The sequence below is a fragment of the Musca autumnalis genome, unplaced genomic scaffold, assembly GCF_047663935.1.
Source record: "Musca autumnalis isolate F117 unplaced genomic scaffold, ASM4766393v1 scaffold_2, whole genome shotgun sequence".
In the NCBI taxonomy this organism is placed as follows: domain Eukaryota; kingdom Metazoa; phylum Arthropoda; class Insecta; order Diptera; family Muscidae; genus Musca; species Musca autumnalis.
The window spans coordinates 229,470,379-229,489,242 of record NW_027411755.1 but is presented as its reverse complement, the minus strand read 5'-3'; the positions used below and the strand labels follow the sequence as shown (position 1 = coordinate 229,489,242).

Sequence of the window (18,864 nt, the reverse complement as noted above, 5' to 3'; positions counted from 1 at the left end):
GTCGAAATCCGTGAAATATTTCGAAATAATGGGAGAAAATCATCGAACATGTTGTTTAATGACAAATCTCTTGAATATCCCTATATCCTTGAAATATCGATCCGTAAATGGGTCCATAATGGTACAGATGTGTGTGAAATATATTATTTTTACCGTAACTGATAATATTCAAAAATATAAATTAGACATTTTTAATTGTTGAGGTCTAAAAATCAATAGAACAATGTTGTCAAAATACTTATGCCACGCAGTGAAATTTTATTTCCATTACAAAAGTGCAAGCTTAATTTGAATTGATAAAATTCATTACTAATTTTTAGTACTCTAGTAAAGGATTGCCTAGAATATTTTTTCATGTTTTTGTAGAAGACTAATCTGGTAAAAAGGCAAACACATCATTTGTTCAATCATATCAAAATAATTATGTCAGGCACTGTAGTTTATTAGAGCCCAACGCAAGCCACCACCCACCTAAACACTCCCAAATTGCCCACAAAAGTTAAATCCATTTGTTATATCCTTTACACACAATACATTATACAGATTTTAGTTTTATTATCAATATTATTGCTAATAAATCTATATAAAGACATCACAATAAATTCTAATAAAATATATATTTGATTTCTTTTTCTTTAAATATATTTTTTTTTTGTTAATAAGCAATTGATACATAATCACATAGAAATAATATAAGAACATGCATACACAGAGATTTGTAAAGAACAGCAGCCTTCGCTTTGCTGTTCAGTTTTCATATTGTTCCGGCGAAAATACAGAGAGAGTAGGCCTTAAGAGTTTCCGAGTTTTAGTAGTAGTTGGTTTAGTTGCACCCTTTAAGCTTCTTCAGTTTCAGCTGCTTCCAATTGCTTACGGCTAGGCTGTAAATTTTGGACAGGCAAAATTTAATTAAAATGCAAAACTTCATTTTGCCCTGGCAGGCTCTTTTGATTTTGATAAGCACAATTATAACTTACCTTTGGTTGCATCAGGATGAATGGTAGTTCAGCACACAATTCACCACCCAATGCACCCAAAAATAATTTGACTTTGACAGCATAGGAAACAATTATGCCAAAAGCATCACGGGCATCTGGACTGGCAATCCTGCAGAGAGACATATACAGAATTTCATAAAGTGGGAAGAAGGAGAAAAGAGATAGAAAATTTTAAAGGGGGAGAATGTCAGATGGCAGAAGAAGTTTCGAAAGGGTAAACAAACGCTGAACCTAATTATTCCCAACCTGATCAACATAGTCCACCTATTACATTTTGAGTTTTCGACCAGTATGTCACATGAATTTCCCCTCGAAAATCATGACAACAAGGACTTCCTTCGGTGAAAATGTCAAAGCACAACACTAAAACTGTACTAAAGCGACATTTTTAAATTTCTGTGGGAAAGGTACCGACTTAATACACATTGGAAAGTATGAAACAAATATTATAATGCACACAGTTTATTCAAGTCGGATACTTATTTCGAGAGTTATCGTGGACTTAAACGAAAATTTCGAAAGCTCCAAATCGGATGACCGCCCTCACCAGTAATTCTATTTGGTTTCGATAGGGTATTTTAGTGCTTTCGAACCATTAATTCAGTAAGTAAGGACTTGCCAAAAAATCAGAACCACAGGGACTACTTACTTACTTAGCTGGCCCATTACAGAACATTTTTTCCATAGACCATTCCACAGGGACTACCTTCTATAAAAAATTTAAAACAATTCTCAAACATCCGTTGAACCGAGGTAGCCAAAGGAGTTATCCTATAGAGACCATCATTGAATCTTATACTCCTATCAATATTTGTAGTGGCCACCATCCATTTTAGTTGAACACCGTAGTTTGTTTCAGAACTTTTTGGCCATTATGTCAGAAAGTATAGGCTTGTCCACAAAAACAAATACATCATTGTATTTAGGACTACAAGAACTACCTTCGTTAAAGATTCTGAAACAATTCTCGCCCTTGAAACGCACTTGAAAATTTTGTAAGGGTGGTACCCAAAAGAGTTATCCAATTAGGAGTTCGAAACCAAAACTTCATTAATTTTTTAATTAATTTCCCCATATTTTATCTTTCTACTTACAATGTTGTCGAAGCCAATGAGGTATTCTTGTGTTTAACATCACCTTCAACAGCTACCCCGGCGCGATCACAGTTGGCTGCCAAATTGGGTACCAAATACATAACCTTTTGCAGGCTGGAACCCGGGTTCAAGGGGCACCCTTCAGCACTTTCCGAAAATGCAATCGTATTACGGAATTGCCCATTCTGGAAGAGTACCACATCGATTCCCTGCTGAACCATTGCCTTGATTTTCTTCACCACCTTATTCGAATTGTTGCGCACACAAATATTTATAGCTATTTTTTCACCATGATGATACAGCTGCTTATCCAATGTCACCTCTAATTCCAATTCTCCGGGGGAGAGCAAGAAATCCTTTCGTACCACGGTGCAGGGTTGAATACCCTGTTTAGTGGGTGCATATTGTACCTTGCGTATACCCAAATTAATGGTGCTGCGACGATGAGTGCGATCACAATCACTTTCACCGGCAAAAACTTTTACAAAATATTGTACACCACAGGGCTGGGAGTTGTCATTGGCCTTTTGTTGCAACACCACTGAGGCTGGTGAACTTGGTGGCATTTCCATAACGAATGGGAAGGCATTAGAACCCAATTTCTTTAGGAGGCGTTCTTGCATTTTGGTTAGTTGAATGTCCACCTTTTGCTCCGGATGAACTTGTTGCGAAACCAAAATTAATTCCTTAGAAAAGCGTAGGCCAATCAGTTCATCATCTTCACGCCCGTAGCGAAAATTGCAAATCAACTGCACGAATATTTTGCGATTTTGACGCACATACTCGTCATCCAGCACAATGATGCCATCTGTAACAGAGAAAATGAATTTGTGTGTTAAAAATAAAATCGTGTGTAACAAAAAAAAATAATAATAATAATAATAATAATAATAAAAAAATAAATATATACTGCTGTTATTTATTTATTTTTTATTGGACCTGATGTGTTATTAACAGATCATTGATTTTAGAATTTGAAAAGAGTTTCGTAGGTCTCACCACATCACAGTCCACACAAAGAAAGCAAAACTTCTTGCTGTATGTGTTCGTTGGTTTGGAAGTTCAGCGAGATAGTTTCTTTGAGGTCATATTGTAATCGATGACCCATTAAGTAACTAGGTCAGGGTCAAACGGCTGTAATAGGCCATAGTTGGAATTTTTTTCGCTCTTTTCTAAATATAATAAATAAATAGATCTAATCACAATAGATTGCATTGCTTTCAAACCTATTGCCTAAATAAACCTGTACTAATACAGCCTTTCTTAGTTCTGGCAAATCTCAATGCAAAAGTGCATTAGCAATCTCTCTGATAATACGGCTATACATATATTAAAAATTTCTAATTCTGTTGGAATATATAAATAAAACCCTTAAATTAGTTTAAATCAAAAATTCGGAAAATGTTTGCTATTTCACATAAACATTCCAAAATTTTCCATTTCCGATTCGCAGGTAATAGATCAAAAATGTGTCGTATCAAAAAAACGGCGCCGCAACCAAAATATTTTTGAAAAAATCGCGCGATTGGAATTACAAAGTTTTTCGAGAATATTGCAAATGCGAAAATATTTTTATAAAAATTCGCGCGATTTTTTTCAAAAGAAATGCAAATACTTAAAAATTTCACGATTTAATTTTTTTAAATGAACTAATTAATATACTCGTATATACGACTGTGTCTGGTAAAATTTTTCCGAACTGCTACTGACAAATTCAGATATAATTTCACTTTTAAATAATAGTATGAAATCTAGAAGATTTTGTGGAGACTTCGCTATTGTTTGGAACTTAAGCCTTCCCAAATGTACAATTCCGTTTATATTCTCACCTCTTCTCTAAAATTTATAACAGTTCTTTAAAAAATAATGAAAATTTTCGAAAAGCAAAAAAAAAATACTTTGGAATTAAGAACAAAATCGTTGGGAGTTATTTCCGCGTTTTGTGGTAGTTACGAGTATGTCCACTTTTCTTCACGGACAAAACCCCCAACGAATTTTGGGAATTATGTCCGTGGGTATTACGTCTGAACACCGTTTTTTTTTTTTATTGTTTATGAAATTACACCCTAATTTTTCTTCGTTTTCTTTACTAACTTTCGAAAGTTCAGCCCAATTTGTTGTGTCTGTTAAACACTGGATTGCATTTGGCCCTAAACATGTGCAAAAACGCCCCAATGAAAAATGCAATTAGACCCCAATTCCATTTTCAAATTTTCGATTTACTTGTTGTGAAGACAAATTGGCCCAAACAGTGGGTACCTCCCACACAAAATTTGAGAAAATATCAGGTAAAGGCCTGTCTTTGAATAGTTTTGATTTCTTTTGCAATAGGCTGTTCTTGGAGCCCATTTTACGACTACACAAGTTTTTTCAGGGGCCAGTCCATACTTGATAAGAAAATGACCGAAAGTTGTATAAAATGCTTACGGCAACCATGTGTAGTGGCTAGTGCCCATGACAACTTTCGAACCGTATACTATGTTGGTCCAAATTGTGGTTCACACACGCAGAGAAAAAAATATGATTGATCCAACAATATTCGAAGAGCAAAATATGTATTGTAAAGATATTGTTGGATTCCTTATGTATAATTGTAAGTCCAACAACCGTTTTTGTCCATTACAACAATTGTGTTTGTCATATTCAACAATAGTTTTTGTCAACTGTATACTGACTATATTATTGTTTATTCTCTTCTCTCAGTATTCCATGCCGTGGTGAAAAAACAATTTTGGTGAGGTTTGTTTGTATGTCTGGACGATTTTATCTTTGTTTTTTTTTTTGAGATCCTTGTTTTTATCTGTTTCTTCTTTTTCGTTCTTCTTTGGGTTTTGATAGCTGAGTTATACCCGGCACAATCTGAGAAGTTTTTTGGGACGAAACCTGACTTGTCGTAATTTGTGTTTTCTTTTCATATTTGTTAAGGGGTGGGTGCTTGGGTGAGCTCAATGGCGTAGCTATGTTTCTTCATTCACTTTGTTGTCTTTTTAGATAAACCTGGCAAAACCGGACCATGTGTAGTGGTTGTCAGTGCTCATAATATTATACGTGACGTTTACATCAAAGTTATGTAGAAAGTGTATATGAGAATTATAGACAATCACATAAAAAATTTCAGTAATAGGTTTACTGGGCTGACAATAGTTTTTGTAAAAATTAAAGATTATGATAGTTCCTACTATCGGTATTGTTAAAGATTTTTACAATATTGCGAAATTTCGTTTTTGTTGTTTATGTTTGGAGCAAACGATGGTATTTTTGGCTTAAAATTACAATGCTTGAACAAAACAAATAAATTGTTGGAACAAAAATAAATACTGTTGTTCCAACAAAAGCGAAAAAAATTTTTCTCTACGTGCAGATGTCACAAAATCTATCCAGCGAAAATTGTCGTCACAAGCTCATGTTGCGGTATAGTCCCCATATAACGATACAACCCGATTTTCACTCATTCTGAGGATTTCAGCTAAAATTTTTAACCGAACCAAATGTAATTTGCCACTTGAGCTTTCTAGCGGTCACAACAATTCTCCATGCCCACATATTGATATAGCCTTCATAAAAAGGTACCTTCCGGTTTTCAGCATTTTGGAGGTTTTCTTTACATTTCTTGACCAAACTATCTATAACTTGACATTTCAGGTTCCCAGTGGTCACTAAACATTGTCAAATTAGGTCCACGCTTTAGTATAGCCTCCATGTTACGTATTTTGAGACATTTTAACCGAACTATCTGTAGTTTGATATTTGAGGTTGCCAATGCTCAATGGATCCACTTGTATGGAGAAAGTGGCCAAAAATATTTAGAGTGTAAAAAGCAAGCCAATGCGCAGATTACAGCTTTGTGCTGCTACGAAGAGTGTTTTATGCTGTTTTTTATGCTGTTAATATCTTATTATGCAAAAATAGGCTTGGGGAAACCAAACAATTCCCAAAACAACATAAAATCCAACCAATTTAGCGGATTAAAAAAATCAATATTTTTGTCTGAAAATTGGTACCGGCAACGTAAGACTAATTTGGAAGAAGATTTCTTAATCTTGCTACTGATGCCAATTATGTTAATGACGGTGGTCAGCTAACAGAGTTATACGCTAATGTATCCATAGAAACCCTATTCTAGGGCAGCTTCAGTCAGCGACCCACCATTTATAGTCTGGCACTAGATGGCAGCTGATTTTAATACTGAATAATCTTAAACCCATGACCTACTTTGGAAAATTATTCTTGAGGTGGGCACTGGTGGGCATCATGACTAAAACCTTAGGTCAAATTTAAGTATATGATCGAATTAGCATTATAAAATACACTAACAAAATAAGCAGCTAACTAGAAATCCACAACACGCTAAAACACTATTTTTTAATGAAAATTAAGCTATTACCTTCAAAATCCACTATAATATTTTGGTATACGTACTAGTTTCGCGAAATGTTGAATATATTTACCTGCACTTAAAACATAGGTTGTACTCACAACAAAAACTATTAGTCAAATGTTCCGACTTTTGAAGTTATTTTTAAGAAGATTGCGTTGGAGTGAAACAAAAACTAATATATTTTTAAAAAGGTCCATGTCATAGCTGTCAGAGTTGCCAGATGTTGTACCAAAATTTTGACATTCATTTTTAAATTTTTGGCCAATGGTGGATCCACTGTGCAGTAGTCACAAAAATTTTCAGCATATATGCATGTTTTGGTATAGGCCCCATAGAACGGTCTCTCCCGATTATCGGTATTTTGAAGGTTTTAGCCATATTTTTCTCACAAACATTATTTAGTCTCCGTTAAAATGGTACACATTTTAATATAGTCCCAGTGGAACGGTACCGCCCGATTTTCGGTATTTTTTCAATTATTGTCACATAATTGAACCGAAATGGTTCAAATCTGGTTCTTATTAATTTATAGTGGATGGTGGAGAGTATAAAAAAGTCGATCGGGCCTAACCTACGCCTTTTTCACTTGATTTATATTGCATGAAGGCTCTAAATATTATTAGGTCTATTGACATTCTATCAAATTACTTGATTATCCGATAAAAAATTATCTTATAATAAAGAGAAAATACGCAGTTCTCTTTTGTGAAGACTAGGTGGCCTTCTATGAACTGAACTTGACTTATTGTTGTCTTTTTCGATAAATCCTACTGATCATCCATGAAAAGTGTTATAGATGATATTAGTATTTTGCAATTTGGGGCCGAATTAACCTGATAGTATGTTAAATATTTTATTCACTTTTTAAAGAGATATATTATATTGAATTCGAAAATGTATTCCTTCTGGTCGTGGGTAGTCCTTGTCACTATTACAGCTATATTCTTTTTTGATTTTCTGGATATGGATTTGTTCTTGAACAAGTAAAAAGTGTCGGAAGTTGTGGACCGGTTTTTCCCATCTTCAAAACGAAACTAAGTTTGGACAAAATATGACGAAGGCCAAATTTTGGATCAAGTCGGTTGATCGGTTCGAGAGTTATCGTGATCTGCAGCCACTACATATGGTGTCATAGGATTGTTTACACTTTTCAGGCTGTTTTCTCAAGAAGTATGGATTTTACCGTCGTAATTGAGCTAGTAAACACTAGTTGTTACAACAAAAAAAGCGATTAGAGAGCAGGCCCTAAACTGAACTTTTCCGAAATTTTGTGTGGGAGGTACCCGAAGGAGTAGACCGATTGAGTCCATACTAGAACCTCATTTAAGTATGGTAGAAATTTCAGAATGTGCAAAGTATGGACCAAACAGGTTACTACCTTCAAGAGTTATCGTGCCAAATATTACGAAAACCAAACTTTGGACCGAATCGGTTGATCCGTTCGAGGGTTCTCGTGCGCTCCAGCCAGACATGGCTAAATCACCTCCAAAGTGTCTGAAACGGATTTCGTCCAAACATACATGGGGTCTAAAACCATTATTTCGATGAGGCACATTTTGTCCGTATGAAAGTGTATATAAGTATAATATATATCGATGAAGCCAAGGTTTGCACTATTTTAAGACGCGAAATATTGCAGTATATCTGACAATAGTTGGAACAAACGAAGTGTTTTTGATCAAAGCTCAAAATTTGCCTAAAAAATTAATTTGCGCGGAAGCTATGGCGGCGTAAATGAATAAAAATAGGTAAAAACACATTGAAGCAAATTTTTTAAGTTGTTATTCGATTGCAGGTCATACCGTTTAAAATACGGATATCTGCCAAAAGTAAAAGTAGAAGAATAATTACAACTCTCATGTACAATTTTTGAAAATCTCCACTACATCCACCTATTATGGATGCTGACATTTTGAAGCCAGATTCTAGGTGTTTTTTTTTTTTTTTTGTTTTTTTGTTATCTAACTGTGACGCGCATTCAGATATTTCAAAAAAACCAAAGGTCAAAATTTAGAGTGATATTTTTTTTCTAAAACCCCTATTTTTGTGGATACAGTATTACCAATATCCGGAACGGCTACTGCAAAAAACAGAAAAATGTGCTAAAAATGTTTTTGAAAACATCGCGGATTTAATCGCATTTTCTGGGGATCGTTTCCTTTTCAATGATTAGTGACATGGTAGTTGTATCCGATTTATCCCAAAAATAATGTGTGATGCTACATCCGCGGTTCTTGATGGATTTTACAGAAATAGGTTTAGATCGATGTATTTTTTTCATGGCAAATGTGTACAAATTAAACAAGTGAGAAAAGGCTATAGTCGGTACGGGGCCGACTATATGATACCCTACACCACTACCTCTGTGCATAATCTTTTAACTCGAAAACATTTTTAGGGAGATACGAAAGTTTTCATCTATCTAGCTTTTATACCAAATGACTTAAGGCGAACTGAACCAAAATAATTAATATTTAATTTTATATTTGACTACTATCGACATCACCAACATCAGTTGGCTTCTATCTATGTGAGAAAATTTCGTGATGATCCGATCAAAAATCCGACATGTAGTGTGATTGTAGAAAAAGTGGAAAAAAGGGATGCATTACCGGCAATTCCGATATCTCTATTATTTGATCAAATACCAACCAGCGTTGCATAATTTTAAATATTGGATTTTCTACTTTCTTAGTCATGTTTTGATTTTAGAAGGTCCCTAGCCAAAGGTGTAATATCCGTCATTATTATTAAAATCGCAAAAATGAAAAGTTGGGGTCTATTAGCGACTATTGCGATATCTTCGTTGTTTGACCACATACGACACCAACTATACATCGTTGTAAAGGTGATATTTTCTACTTTCATTGCCAGGTTTTGCTTTTGGTATACCCCTTATAGACGCTGAGATATTTGTTTTGGAATAAAATGTTGATTTTTTCTCCAAATAAATTTTTTGCTCCTTCCGACCCCTAAATATTATCCGACCATCAAAATCAATCGGCTTCTTCCTTTGTGAGACCCCAATAAACCTTGAAATTTCGTGACGATCCGATCAAAATTGCGTGATTTAAAAAAAAAAGGAAAAATGGTATGTGTTACCGACTATAGCGATATCTCCGTTAATTGGTCACCTACGCCGACCTAGTTTGCATCATTGTAAAGACGTTATCCTCTACGTTTATAGTCAGTTGCTGCGATGTTCGCCATTATAATTAAAATCGCAATAATGAAAAGTTAGGTTTTTTGCGACTATTGTGATATCTTCGTTGTTTGATCAATTACGAGAACCTACTTTACATTATTAGAAAGGTGATATTTTCTACTTTCATCGTCAGGTTTTGCTTTTTGTATACCCCATATAGAAGCTGAGATATTCGCCTTGGAAAAAAAGTTGTCTTTTTATCCACATAAGTATTTTGCCCTTTCCGGGATCCCCATCAACATCCAAAATTTCGTGATGATCCGATCAAAATTGCGACCTGTAGCGTGATTACAAGGTTTAGATGGACAGACGGACGGACGGACACACATAGACTCAGCTCGTCGAGACATTCATTTTGGTATATATAAGTATGGGTCTACGACCACTATTTCGATGCGTTACAAACTTTTTGGCCAAAACCAACTTCCCCACATAGCATAAAAAGGAAGAATTCGCCGTTTTCGTAAACCGCATGCGCAAAATGAACATTACCATTTAAAGGAACCCAAAACTTCTTTGAACGTTCTCCATACCTTCCGCTAGAGTGTATTCGAGAAGTGATTAGAATAAAAATGTGTTTTTTTCGTGAAATTTAACTAAAATAGAAGAATAACTCCGACCTATTTTTCCTACATTTTCTTCAACTAACTCACAAAATAAATTTGAAAAAAATATTTTCTCTTACAAAAATTATATAAATTTCCTCAATATAATTATGGTTTTTGCTATAATATGCAAACCGCAAAACAGATATGTATAGTTTTGGTTTCGTTTAAACCTTCGCGATGTTAAGATTACGTTCATATTTTTTAAATATTTTTAAGATGCATAAGCAGCTTGAATTTTACTGAAACAAGTTGCAACTAACAAGTTTTTTTAATTTTTTCTTAATTTCCGCGAAAATGTAAAACTTTTTCACTAGGAAGCCACAAATTAACAATGTTTCTCAATATAATGAATAGCGTTTTTGTAAGATTTTTTCTTATAATCAGTATTGAAACCGGCATAACTTTTTCGCGCAATAACCAAAATTAGTATCTCGAACAGATTTGAGAATGGGAATTTTTTCACAATCCATGTATCAAAAGTCTTTCATGTAGCTTCAAAAAAAATATATTTATTTTTTTTTTTTTTTAAATGGAATATTAAAAAAATTTTGACTTTTCTTCATATGCCATTAGCATAAATGCTGAGGGTATAAAAATATCAGGTACTCAACATTTTTCGCATATGTTCCGATATTATTAGGCACATTAGTGTCTTTTTAACTCTACTCCGCTAAACGAAATAATCATTAAATTTTTAGTGATTATAAACGAGATTATGCATCATTCCCCAACGTCCCTGTAGGAATTTATTTCTAGCTTTAACAAAGTTGATCTAATACCTTAGTAACAAAATGATCTGCAGAAACCGTTGTCACAATATTTCGTGGAACTTCCAACTTCCTTAAAAAATCACCAATTCTTTAATTTAAACAGAGCGTGAGCCACTGATTGACTTTTAATATTATCAAGAAATTTTCCAAAACATTAAATTGTTCCTGTAATCCATCAGCAGCATTTTTATTCACTTATAAATATTTGAGGTGAGTTGGTAACGATTTATTCCTCAAATAACCTTGACTTAGTATTTCTTAGTAATCCTCATTCTCTTTAATTGGTTTATGGAACAACAGCGGCCGACACGTTCAGACACTTTTATGGTTTCATTGAAACCATTTCTATTTAGCAAAGAATTCAACTTTTCACTTTTCAAACACTCTACGACAGATGACAACTGCAGAAAGCACACACACACAAATAATCACCTACCAACTGGTTCCACTTGTGTCACCGAATCCACAAATTCACGCCTGTTCATATACAGGGTGATCATATTGTTCGGCGATGCCTTCTTAAAGACTTTAAAATTTACAACCATTTTGATTGAGTTTGTTTTACTTAATTGAATTGAAATTTACAAAAATCGAATTAATAATTAAAAGGAAAAAAATTAAAATTTGCTCGTTCGTTTAAATGAATGTGGGTGGGAGGGGGTGTCGGCACTACAGTTATTTTTTTATAGATTTCCTTTTTTCTAGTAGCTGGGTTTCTTATCGATATGTAGTTACAGAGCACTTTTATTCACGATTACTAAAATGACTTTGAATTAGTTTTGAAAAGTAGACCAACCTTTATACTGTTTTTCCGTTCTTCTATGGCTATTTATTTAATTAGTTTTCGAAATGGACAAATGGCGAAAATAACGGTAAACATAATGTTAGAGAACAGTAAAACTAGGAACAAGAGGAAGAAAGCAAAAGCACATAACAACAAAAACCGAATTAACGTGAAATGTTCAGTGGCGACGACTTTTCTCACATCATTCGTTTGGGCGAAGATTGCATATTGAATTTCTTAAACTTAAAATAGCTACAATTAGAATTATATTTTGATAAAAAATTTACACATACATAGTTATGTAGTTTTGTTGGAACAAGTAAGGGAGGCGTTAAGATCGGCTATGTCGAATTTTTTATACCCTTCACCACGATCTGTTTATGAAAGTGCTAAGCTCTTCCTTTTATTCCTTGCAGAAATAGAATATCTTAACTGATAATACTCTCTTTAAAAAAGACCATTTACAAATTGCAGCATTACAAAATATTACAAATATTGGCCAATACCGGCTAGACTTAAAACTGAATATATGATATTTTTATTGTATCCTCAGCATTTAGGCATTTTCATACGGGCAATATGTGCCTCATCGAAATAATGGTTTTAGACCCCAAGTATGTTTGGACGAAATCTGTTTCAGAAAATTTGGAGTCGATTTAGCAATGTCCGTCCGTCTGTCTGTCTGGCTGGTGCGCACGATAACTCTCGAACGGATTAACCGATTTGGTCCAAATTTAGGCTTTATCATACTTTGTCCTAACTTAGTTGCAGTTTGAAGATAGTCATTACTGGTCCACAACTTACAGTACTTCCCCCTCCACCTGTATTTAAAAAATGTCACCAAAATGGTATGCACGATATCTCTTGAACGGGGCAACCAATTTGGTCCAAACTTTGGATCTCCTAATAATTTGTACAAATTTAGTTTATTATGTTTTCCGTAGAAAAGTCCATGCTTCCTGGCATACGATGACCCATTGAAATGACTAGTGGGCGCGATACTTATCGAAAAGATTTGACTCCCAAAAAAACATCCACTTCCATAATGGGCTATGTTGGTCCATTACTTTAAGTACTTCCTCGGCAACACTTTTGAACTTTAATCCTAATCCACATTTTTGCCGGCAACTTCAAATGTCCAAACAGGGCTACGAAATTCGGAAAATACCCTAAATACATTCGACCTGAAAGTTTCAATTCACATAGGCTGAGGGTATATCTCTGTCGGCAAAGCTTCTATCTTCTGGGAACACAAAATTCTAATTGACAACCACTTCAGTTGAAAAATGTGACTAAAGTCATCAAAAAATCTAAATGGGGTTTACCCTTATATGAGGCTATGCCAAAACATGGACGTTTTTGCAAGTGACATTTTGTGCCCATAGTAAAGACTAGAGTTGGGTAGTTCCGGAACGAACTAGTTCCAAGGAACTATTCCGGACAAGGAACTATTGGAACTATATCCGGCTCTGGCATTTATTTAGTTCCTTTAGTTCCTTTCATTTGTATAATTTATTTTCTTAATTTAATTCCACATTTACTTCGATCTTTCACGTTCGGTTCCTTCATCATTCAGATGTGGCTACATTCTTAAACAAACGTAAATCTCATCCCCGTTACATCGCAGCAACTTACTTATTTTTATGTCAATTCATCCACCAAAAGATAAAAACAAAAATAAAAAGAAAGATTCGTTCAAATACTTCACTCTCGGAACTGTTTGCAACGAATGAAATAAAAAGAACGACGGAGGAGAAAGAACGACGAAGGAGAAAGATTCATTGAACTATATCGCTCTCGGAACTATTTGGAATGAAGGAAATAGAAAGAACGATGAAAGAGAAAGATTCATTGACCTATATCGCTCATGGAACTATTTAGAACTATATTAAGGAACTAGTTCCTTTTGGGAAAAGGAACTAGAAAGATCGATCCGATCCAAGAACTAGATTGCCCAACTCTAGTAAAGACTAAATAAAAAATTTCAGTTATGGGGAAAGTTTTGTAACTCCAACGAAGACTAAACACAAAATTTCCGACATTTCTGTGGGATATTGAGGCCACAATCTTCAAGATACCGAAAAACGTCCTATGGGGGCTATATGAAGGCGTGGACCTATACCACCGACAAATGTTTGGTAGAAAGTTTTATACTTCCAACGTCGATTAAATACAAAATTTAAGCCATTTCGGTGGGTTATTGAGGCCACAATCTTCAAGATACTGAAAATTGGGAAGTACCGTTCTATGGGGGCTATATGAAGGCGTGGATCTATACCGACAAATTTCAGGTGCAAAGTATTATACCCTCATCGTAGACTAAGAAACAAATTTCAGCTATTTCGGTTGGATATTGAGGCCACAACCTTCAAAATACCGAAAATCGGAAGGTACCGTTCAATGGGGCTATATGAAGTCGTGGACCTATACCGAAAAATTTCAGTTGTATATGCCCAACGAAGACTAAATACCAACTGGTAGTTAGTCTTCGTTGGAAAGTGCTTGCTTCGATGGGATGTAACCACAGATCCACTGGAGTTAGATGAGTAGGTCTGGCGGGGCAGTTGAAAAGGTGCTCTGTGTCGTGGGCCCATGCCGCATACTCGTCAGATGTCTTGCACGGCGCGTCTGATTTCCGCCCAATAAGAATTTAACACATAATCCCGGGGACTAAACTGGAGCCGCATAGCTTACCACAGACCGGCCTATCGCGTTATATGTGGTTAATAAGGTTTCTTTATCTGCACCCCAAGTGCTGCCGGCTAGGGACTTTAGGACCTTGTTCCTACTTTTCAGTTTGTCGCAGATAGCCGTGGCGTGCGCGCAGGACTTGAAAGTAGTGTCGAATGTGACCCCTAAATTTTTGGACAGTTTCTGGTCGGAATTCTGCTACCGTCGACCACTACATTAAATTTTCTTCCAAACTGCACTGTCCATGTGGTGAACAAAGTGGCTGTAGATTTTGTGGCGAAAATCTTCATATTCCTCGTGTGGAAAAAGGTGGTAAGATCGGTTAAATAGGAGTTCAGTCTCTGACAGATGTCATCAGGGAAGGTACCTGACGTTAGGATCGTGCAATCATCCGCATACGTTACGATCTCGATGCCAATCGATCTCAATGAGAGTGGCTAGCGACAAGTTGAAAACTTTAGTGAGATACTCCACTCCCGGCTCATCCAGCTGCTTCAGCATTACCATGGAGATTCCATCAGGGCCCAACGTTTTGGATGATTTAGTGTTCGTGATGGCATTCGCAACATCATCATTGTAAAGTGTGGAGATTCATCCTTGGCAGGAAGAGATCTGATGCGACGTAATACTCTGCTCTTCACGCTGTCACTCTCGAGGTGCTCGACAAACTGTCGATTGAAATAACTTGCGCACCTCTTCGGATCAGTCAACGTAATGTCGCCAAACGTGACTGAGGTCCTATCTTCCATCCTTCCAGGGCTCGAGAGTGACTTAACCGTTGCCCACAATTCACTTATTCCTGCTCCAATGTTGCAACTCTTCAGATGATTTAACCATGTCTGGCGAACTGTGACACTCTCCTCTAATTCTGGTAGGGACGTCCTCTTTGACCTTACAAAACGTAGAGCTATCAATCTGCTCAGCCAGCGCTCTACCCCTCTGGTCGTTTCCGAGGGCCGAATGCCACATCTCAAGATACGTATTAAAGTCCCACAGGACCAGACGATTATGACCTTCCAAAAGCGGTCTAATGTCAGGCTGGTAATCTGAGATGCAGTTATTTCTCGGCGGGATGTTGGGGAGTAGGTACCTCAAGGAATGAATCGGCATAGTCCATTTTGGAAGAGTATCTTTTTTTGGGAGTATAAGTTCCCAAACCTTCGAGTAGATCCAAAACTTTGTGTTGGATGTGGATAATTTTGAAGGTTAAACTAAGTTTGAACAAAATATTACGACGGCCAAATTTGGAGCTGAATCGGCTGTTCCGTTCGCGAGTTATCGTGTCATTACACGTGGTGCTCCTGAGAAAACTTATACCGTCGTAATGGTTGCATCGTATACAAGTTGTTACAACAAAAATCAAAGGATTTCGAGAGCAGGCTTTAAACTGCACTTTTCCGAAAGTTTGTGTGGAAGGAGTGGACCAATATAGTTCATATTCAAACCTGATACAAGACTGGATGAAATAATACGATGTGCAAAGTTAAGACAAATCAGAAACTCTCTGCGAGAGCTATCTTGCGGATTTGTAATTTTTGGTTGATGTCTTCAGGGTTCCTTGGATCTTTATGCCATTATCTTAGGAAGTATGGACTTGTCTTCAAAAAAAGTTGTACCGCCATAAACGGCGAAGCAAGGACAACCTGATGACAAAAGTTTCAAAACGATGCGAGTGGAGCTATTAAACATCACTTTTTCATATTTTGTGTGGCCCATCTTCGGTCTTAAAATAAATTTGACCAAAATATTACGACGTGCAAAATTTGGTTCGAATCGGTTAACACGTTCGAGAGTTATCGTGTGCACCAGCCAGCCAGATGGACGGACGGACACAGCTAACTTGACTCTAAATTGTCTAAAACCGTTATTTGGATGAGGCACATTTTTGGTCGTATCGTTAACCTAAAGGCTGAGGGTAAAAAAGGAAGAAAGACATACATATAGGTCTTAAAAAATCCAGGGACATTCGTAAGCCCTAGTTAACCCAATTGTGCGTTCTGTCAAGTTTGTTGGATGTGAAAAAAGCGTCAACGCCCGATATCCCATTGTACCTGTTATAAATATCGGTTCCGGCATTGGGTTTGTAAAACTAGTCTACAAACATCATATTGTTATTGGAAGCAACATCGCTGTTACCTGGTACGCAAGATTATACTCGAAGGATGTAACTAATTTGGTTCAATCTTTCCTCATCGCAATTTTCCTTAAAAAATGATCAGGCTGGAATATGGACCATACCGGTCCCCTCTTGCACACACAATTTTTTATAACGACGGTACAGTTTTTCTTCGGGGACAATCCATACTTCATGAGATAATGGACCAAAAGCGCGATTTTTTCAACAATATTTTCACTAATTAAGAATAACTTCTTCAACAAAAATTCTTTTTTACCCAAACATTAATCGTCAGCTCGAAGTATAAAGTTGAACAAAGAAAAAACTTCAATGAGAAGTTTTTCTTTGGCGTGGGAGTTATGCCCGGGCACCCTTTTTTCACAAAAAAAGCTTTCGTGCGTGAGTGTGAGTGTTCGTGCCTTCTCGAAAATGTCGTGTTTGTGCGTGAATATGCATAAAAATGTTAGTCCGTATGTTCGTGCCTAATTTTTAAGGCACACGTCCATCCCTAGTCCAAACTAAACACAAAACGATGTCTCAATTCACGCAGGCAGAAAAACAGACAGATACTTTTTTGCTTTTTTTAATTAGATCTTTAGTTTATCAGAGGTTGTTTAACGTCTTTTTTTTTGTTAATAAATGTATTCGGAATTCAAAGCTATTATCCATTAGAGGTGTACAATTTAGTTCATTTGAAAGATCTAGTTCAATAGCTCAGTTCTTTTAACTGAATCTAGTAATCAGTAATCTAGTTCATAGTTCACTATCCAGTTCAATCATTCGGATCAGAAAAGTACAGTACACATTGTCAGTTTTGAATGACTATTTTTTGCAATTATCGATAACTGTCCAACCGTCCAGCAACCACAAAATATTTTGCGGTTGCATGATGAATGAAAAAAATGAACGGCCGTCATCAGAATATATGCTTTTTCACATGTATGACATCAGTTGGCCTGTATATTAGTATACCCAAAGTGACAACATACATGTGAAAAAGCAGATGGTCTGATGGCCGCCTAAACGTTCACGGGTTCTTAATCAATTGTTCGCTTGATGAAAACACATATGTATATACACCAAATAGGAAAAAACAATGGAATAGTATAATTAAACTACAAAATATTATATTTAGATAAAGAAAGATTAAGTTTGCATTAAGATTACAAAACAACTTCCTTCGGAAAAAATTGAAATTAGAATTTAATTAAGTGGCTGGCAAAAAACTCGTATGTTGTGTGTGTGTAGAAATGATCACTGCGAAAAAAGATTTTCTTTTTATATTTTCAATTTTTCTGTCCAAAACAAGGCATATTGAATAGGTAATAGCTTCGATATATTAGGATATGTTATGTAAAAATGTTCTTTATGTAGAAATAATTTTATTACAATGGGGGTTGACACTTCACATTGATCTAAAAAAATAAACAAAACTCATTACATTTCGAAGGCATCACTTAGCACAGAAGACGGCGTCACTTTATTCATTTGTGAAAGACATGTGAACTAGATTGTGAATCGTTCGTTCGTTGATCGTTCTTCGTGGATCTTTCGGTCGGCGCTCAGTGAGCTATTGAACTATAATGAACTATATCGACTAATCTAGTTCATACGCTCTTTTCAATGAATCGTTCAATTGAACTAGTTCGTTCATGAACTATACAATTCTATTATCCATTTTATTTGTAGTCCCCATTTGCCTCAATAGTAAGTCTAGAAGTTACACACGGAATTTTTAAAAATTAGAAAATTGTTGTACATTACATTCTTGAATATGATCTGTTTTCCTTCTAATCTGTTATTCAACTTTTTATCAGCCTGAAAGTTTGCTATATGTTTAAGGTCGGGGTTTATACATCGGAGTAAATTTGAGTATATATGTTTGATCAACGCGTAATTTTAAATAAGGTAAGAGTATATCACAAAGAAGTATAGGTCGAAAAAGATGCCTACAATTTTGAATGATGATCTGAGATTCTTTAGCGGGTGAAATGGACCATTACTTTTGTATGAAAAATATAAAAATTTTATTTTTGGTCGATATTTTAATTCCTTGAGGACATATATATTTCGCAAAGTAGCCTACATATGGAAAAGAACTACTGACCTTTCCTCTGATGTAAATTGCAATAAAGTGTTTGCTAGATAACGGGCCTACTGCCTAATATATAATGGGTTCTGTGTAGAGAACCACATTTTTATCCCATGCTACATATTGTC

At 35.7% G+C, this 18,864-nt stretch overlaps 1 protein-coding gene across 1 annotated transcript; it reads right to left on the bottom strand.

The window, feature by feature from the left end:
• Window positions 1-508: 508 nt before the first annotated feature.
• Arr1 (arrestin 1) lies at window positions 509-11,858 on the bottom strand. The gene is made up of 4 exons (XM_073971010.1): window positions 11,490-11,858; window positions 2,093-2,900; window positions 978-1,107; window positions 509-881 (listed from the first exon to the last, which is right to left on the bottom strand). The coding sequence occupies exons 1-4, from the start codon at window positions 11,596-11,598 to the stop codon at window positions 837-839; spliced, it is 1,092 nt and encodes a 363-aa protein (XP_073827111.1). The 5' UTR covers window positions 11,599-11,858; the 3' UTR covers window positions 509-836.
• Between the last annotated feature and the right edge of the window lie 7,006 nt (window positions 11,859-18,864).

What these genes read in the sequence shown, in the direction of transcription:
- Arr1 (XM_073971010.1), bottom strand. Translation starts at nt 11,598, where the DNA reads ATGGTTGTAAATTTTAAAGTCTTTAAGAAGGCATCGCCGAACAATATG. An exon ending in GACACAAGTGGAACCAGTTG is followed by an intron (nt 2,901 to 11,489) that starts GTAGGTGATTAT and finishes TCTCTGTTACAG; the next exon opens with ATGGCATCATTGTGCTGGAT. An exon ending in TCATCCTGATGCAACCAAAG is followed by an intron (nt 882 to 977) that starts GTAAGTTATAAT and finishes CAAAATTTACAG; the next exon opens with CCTAGCCGTAAGCAATTGGA.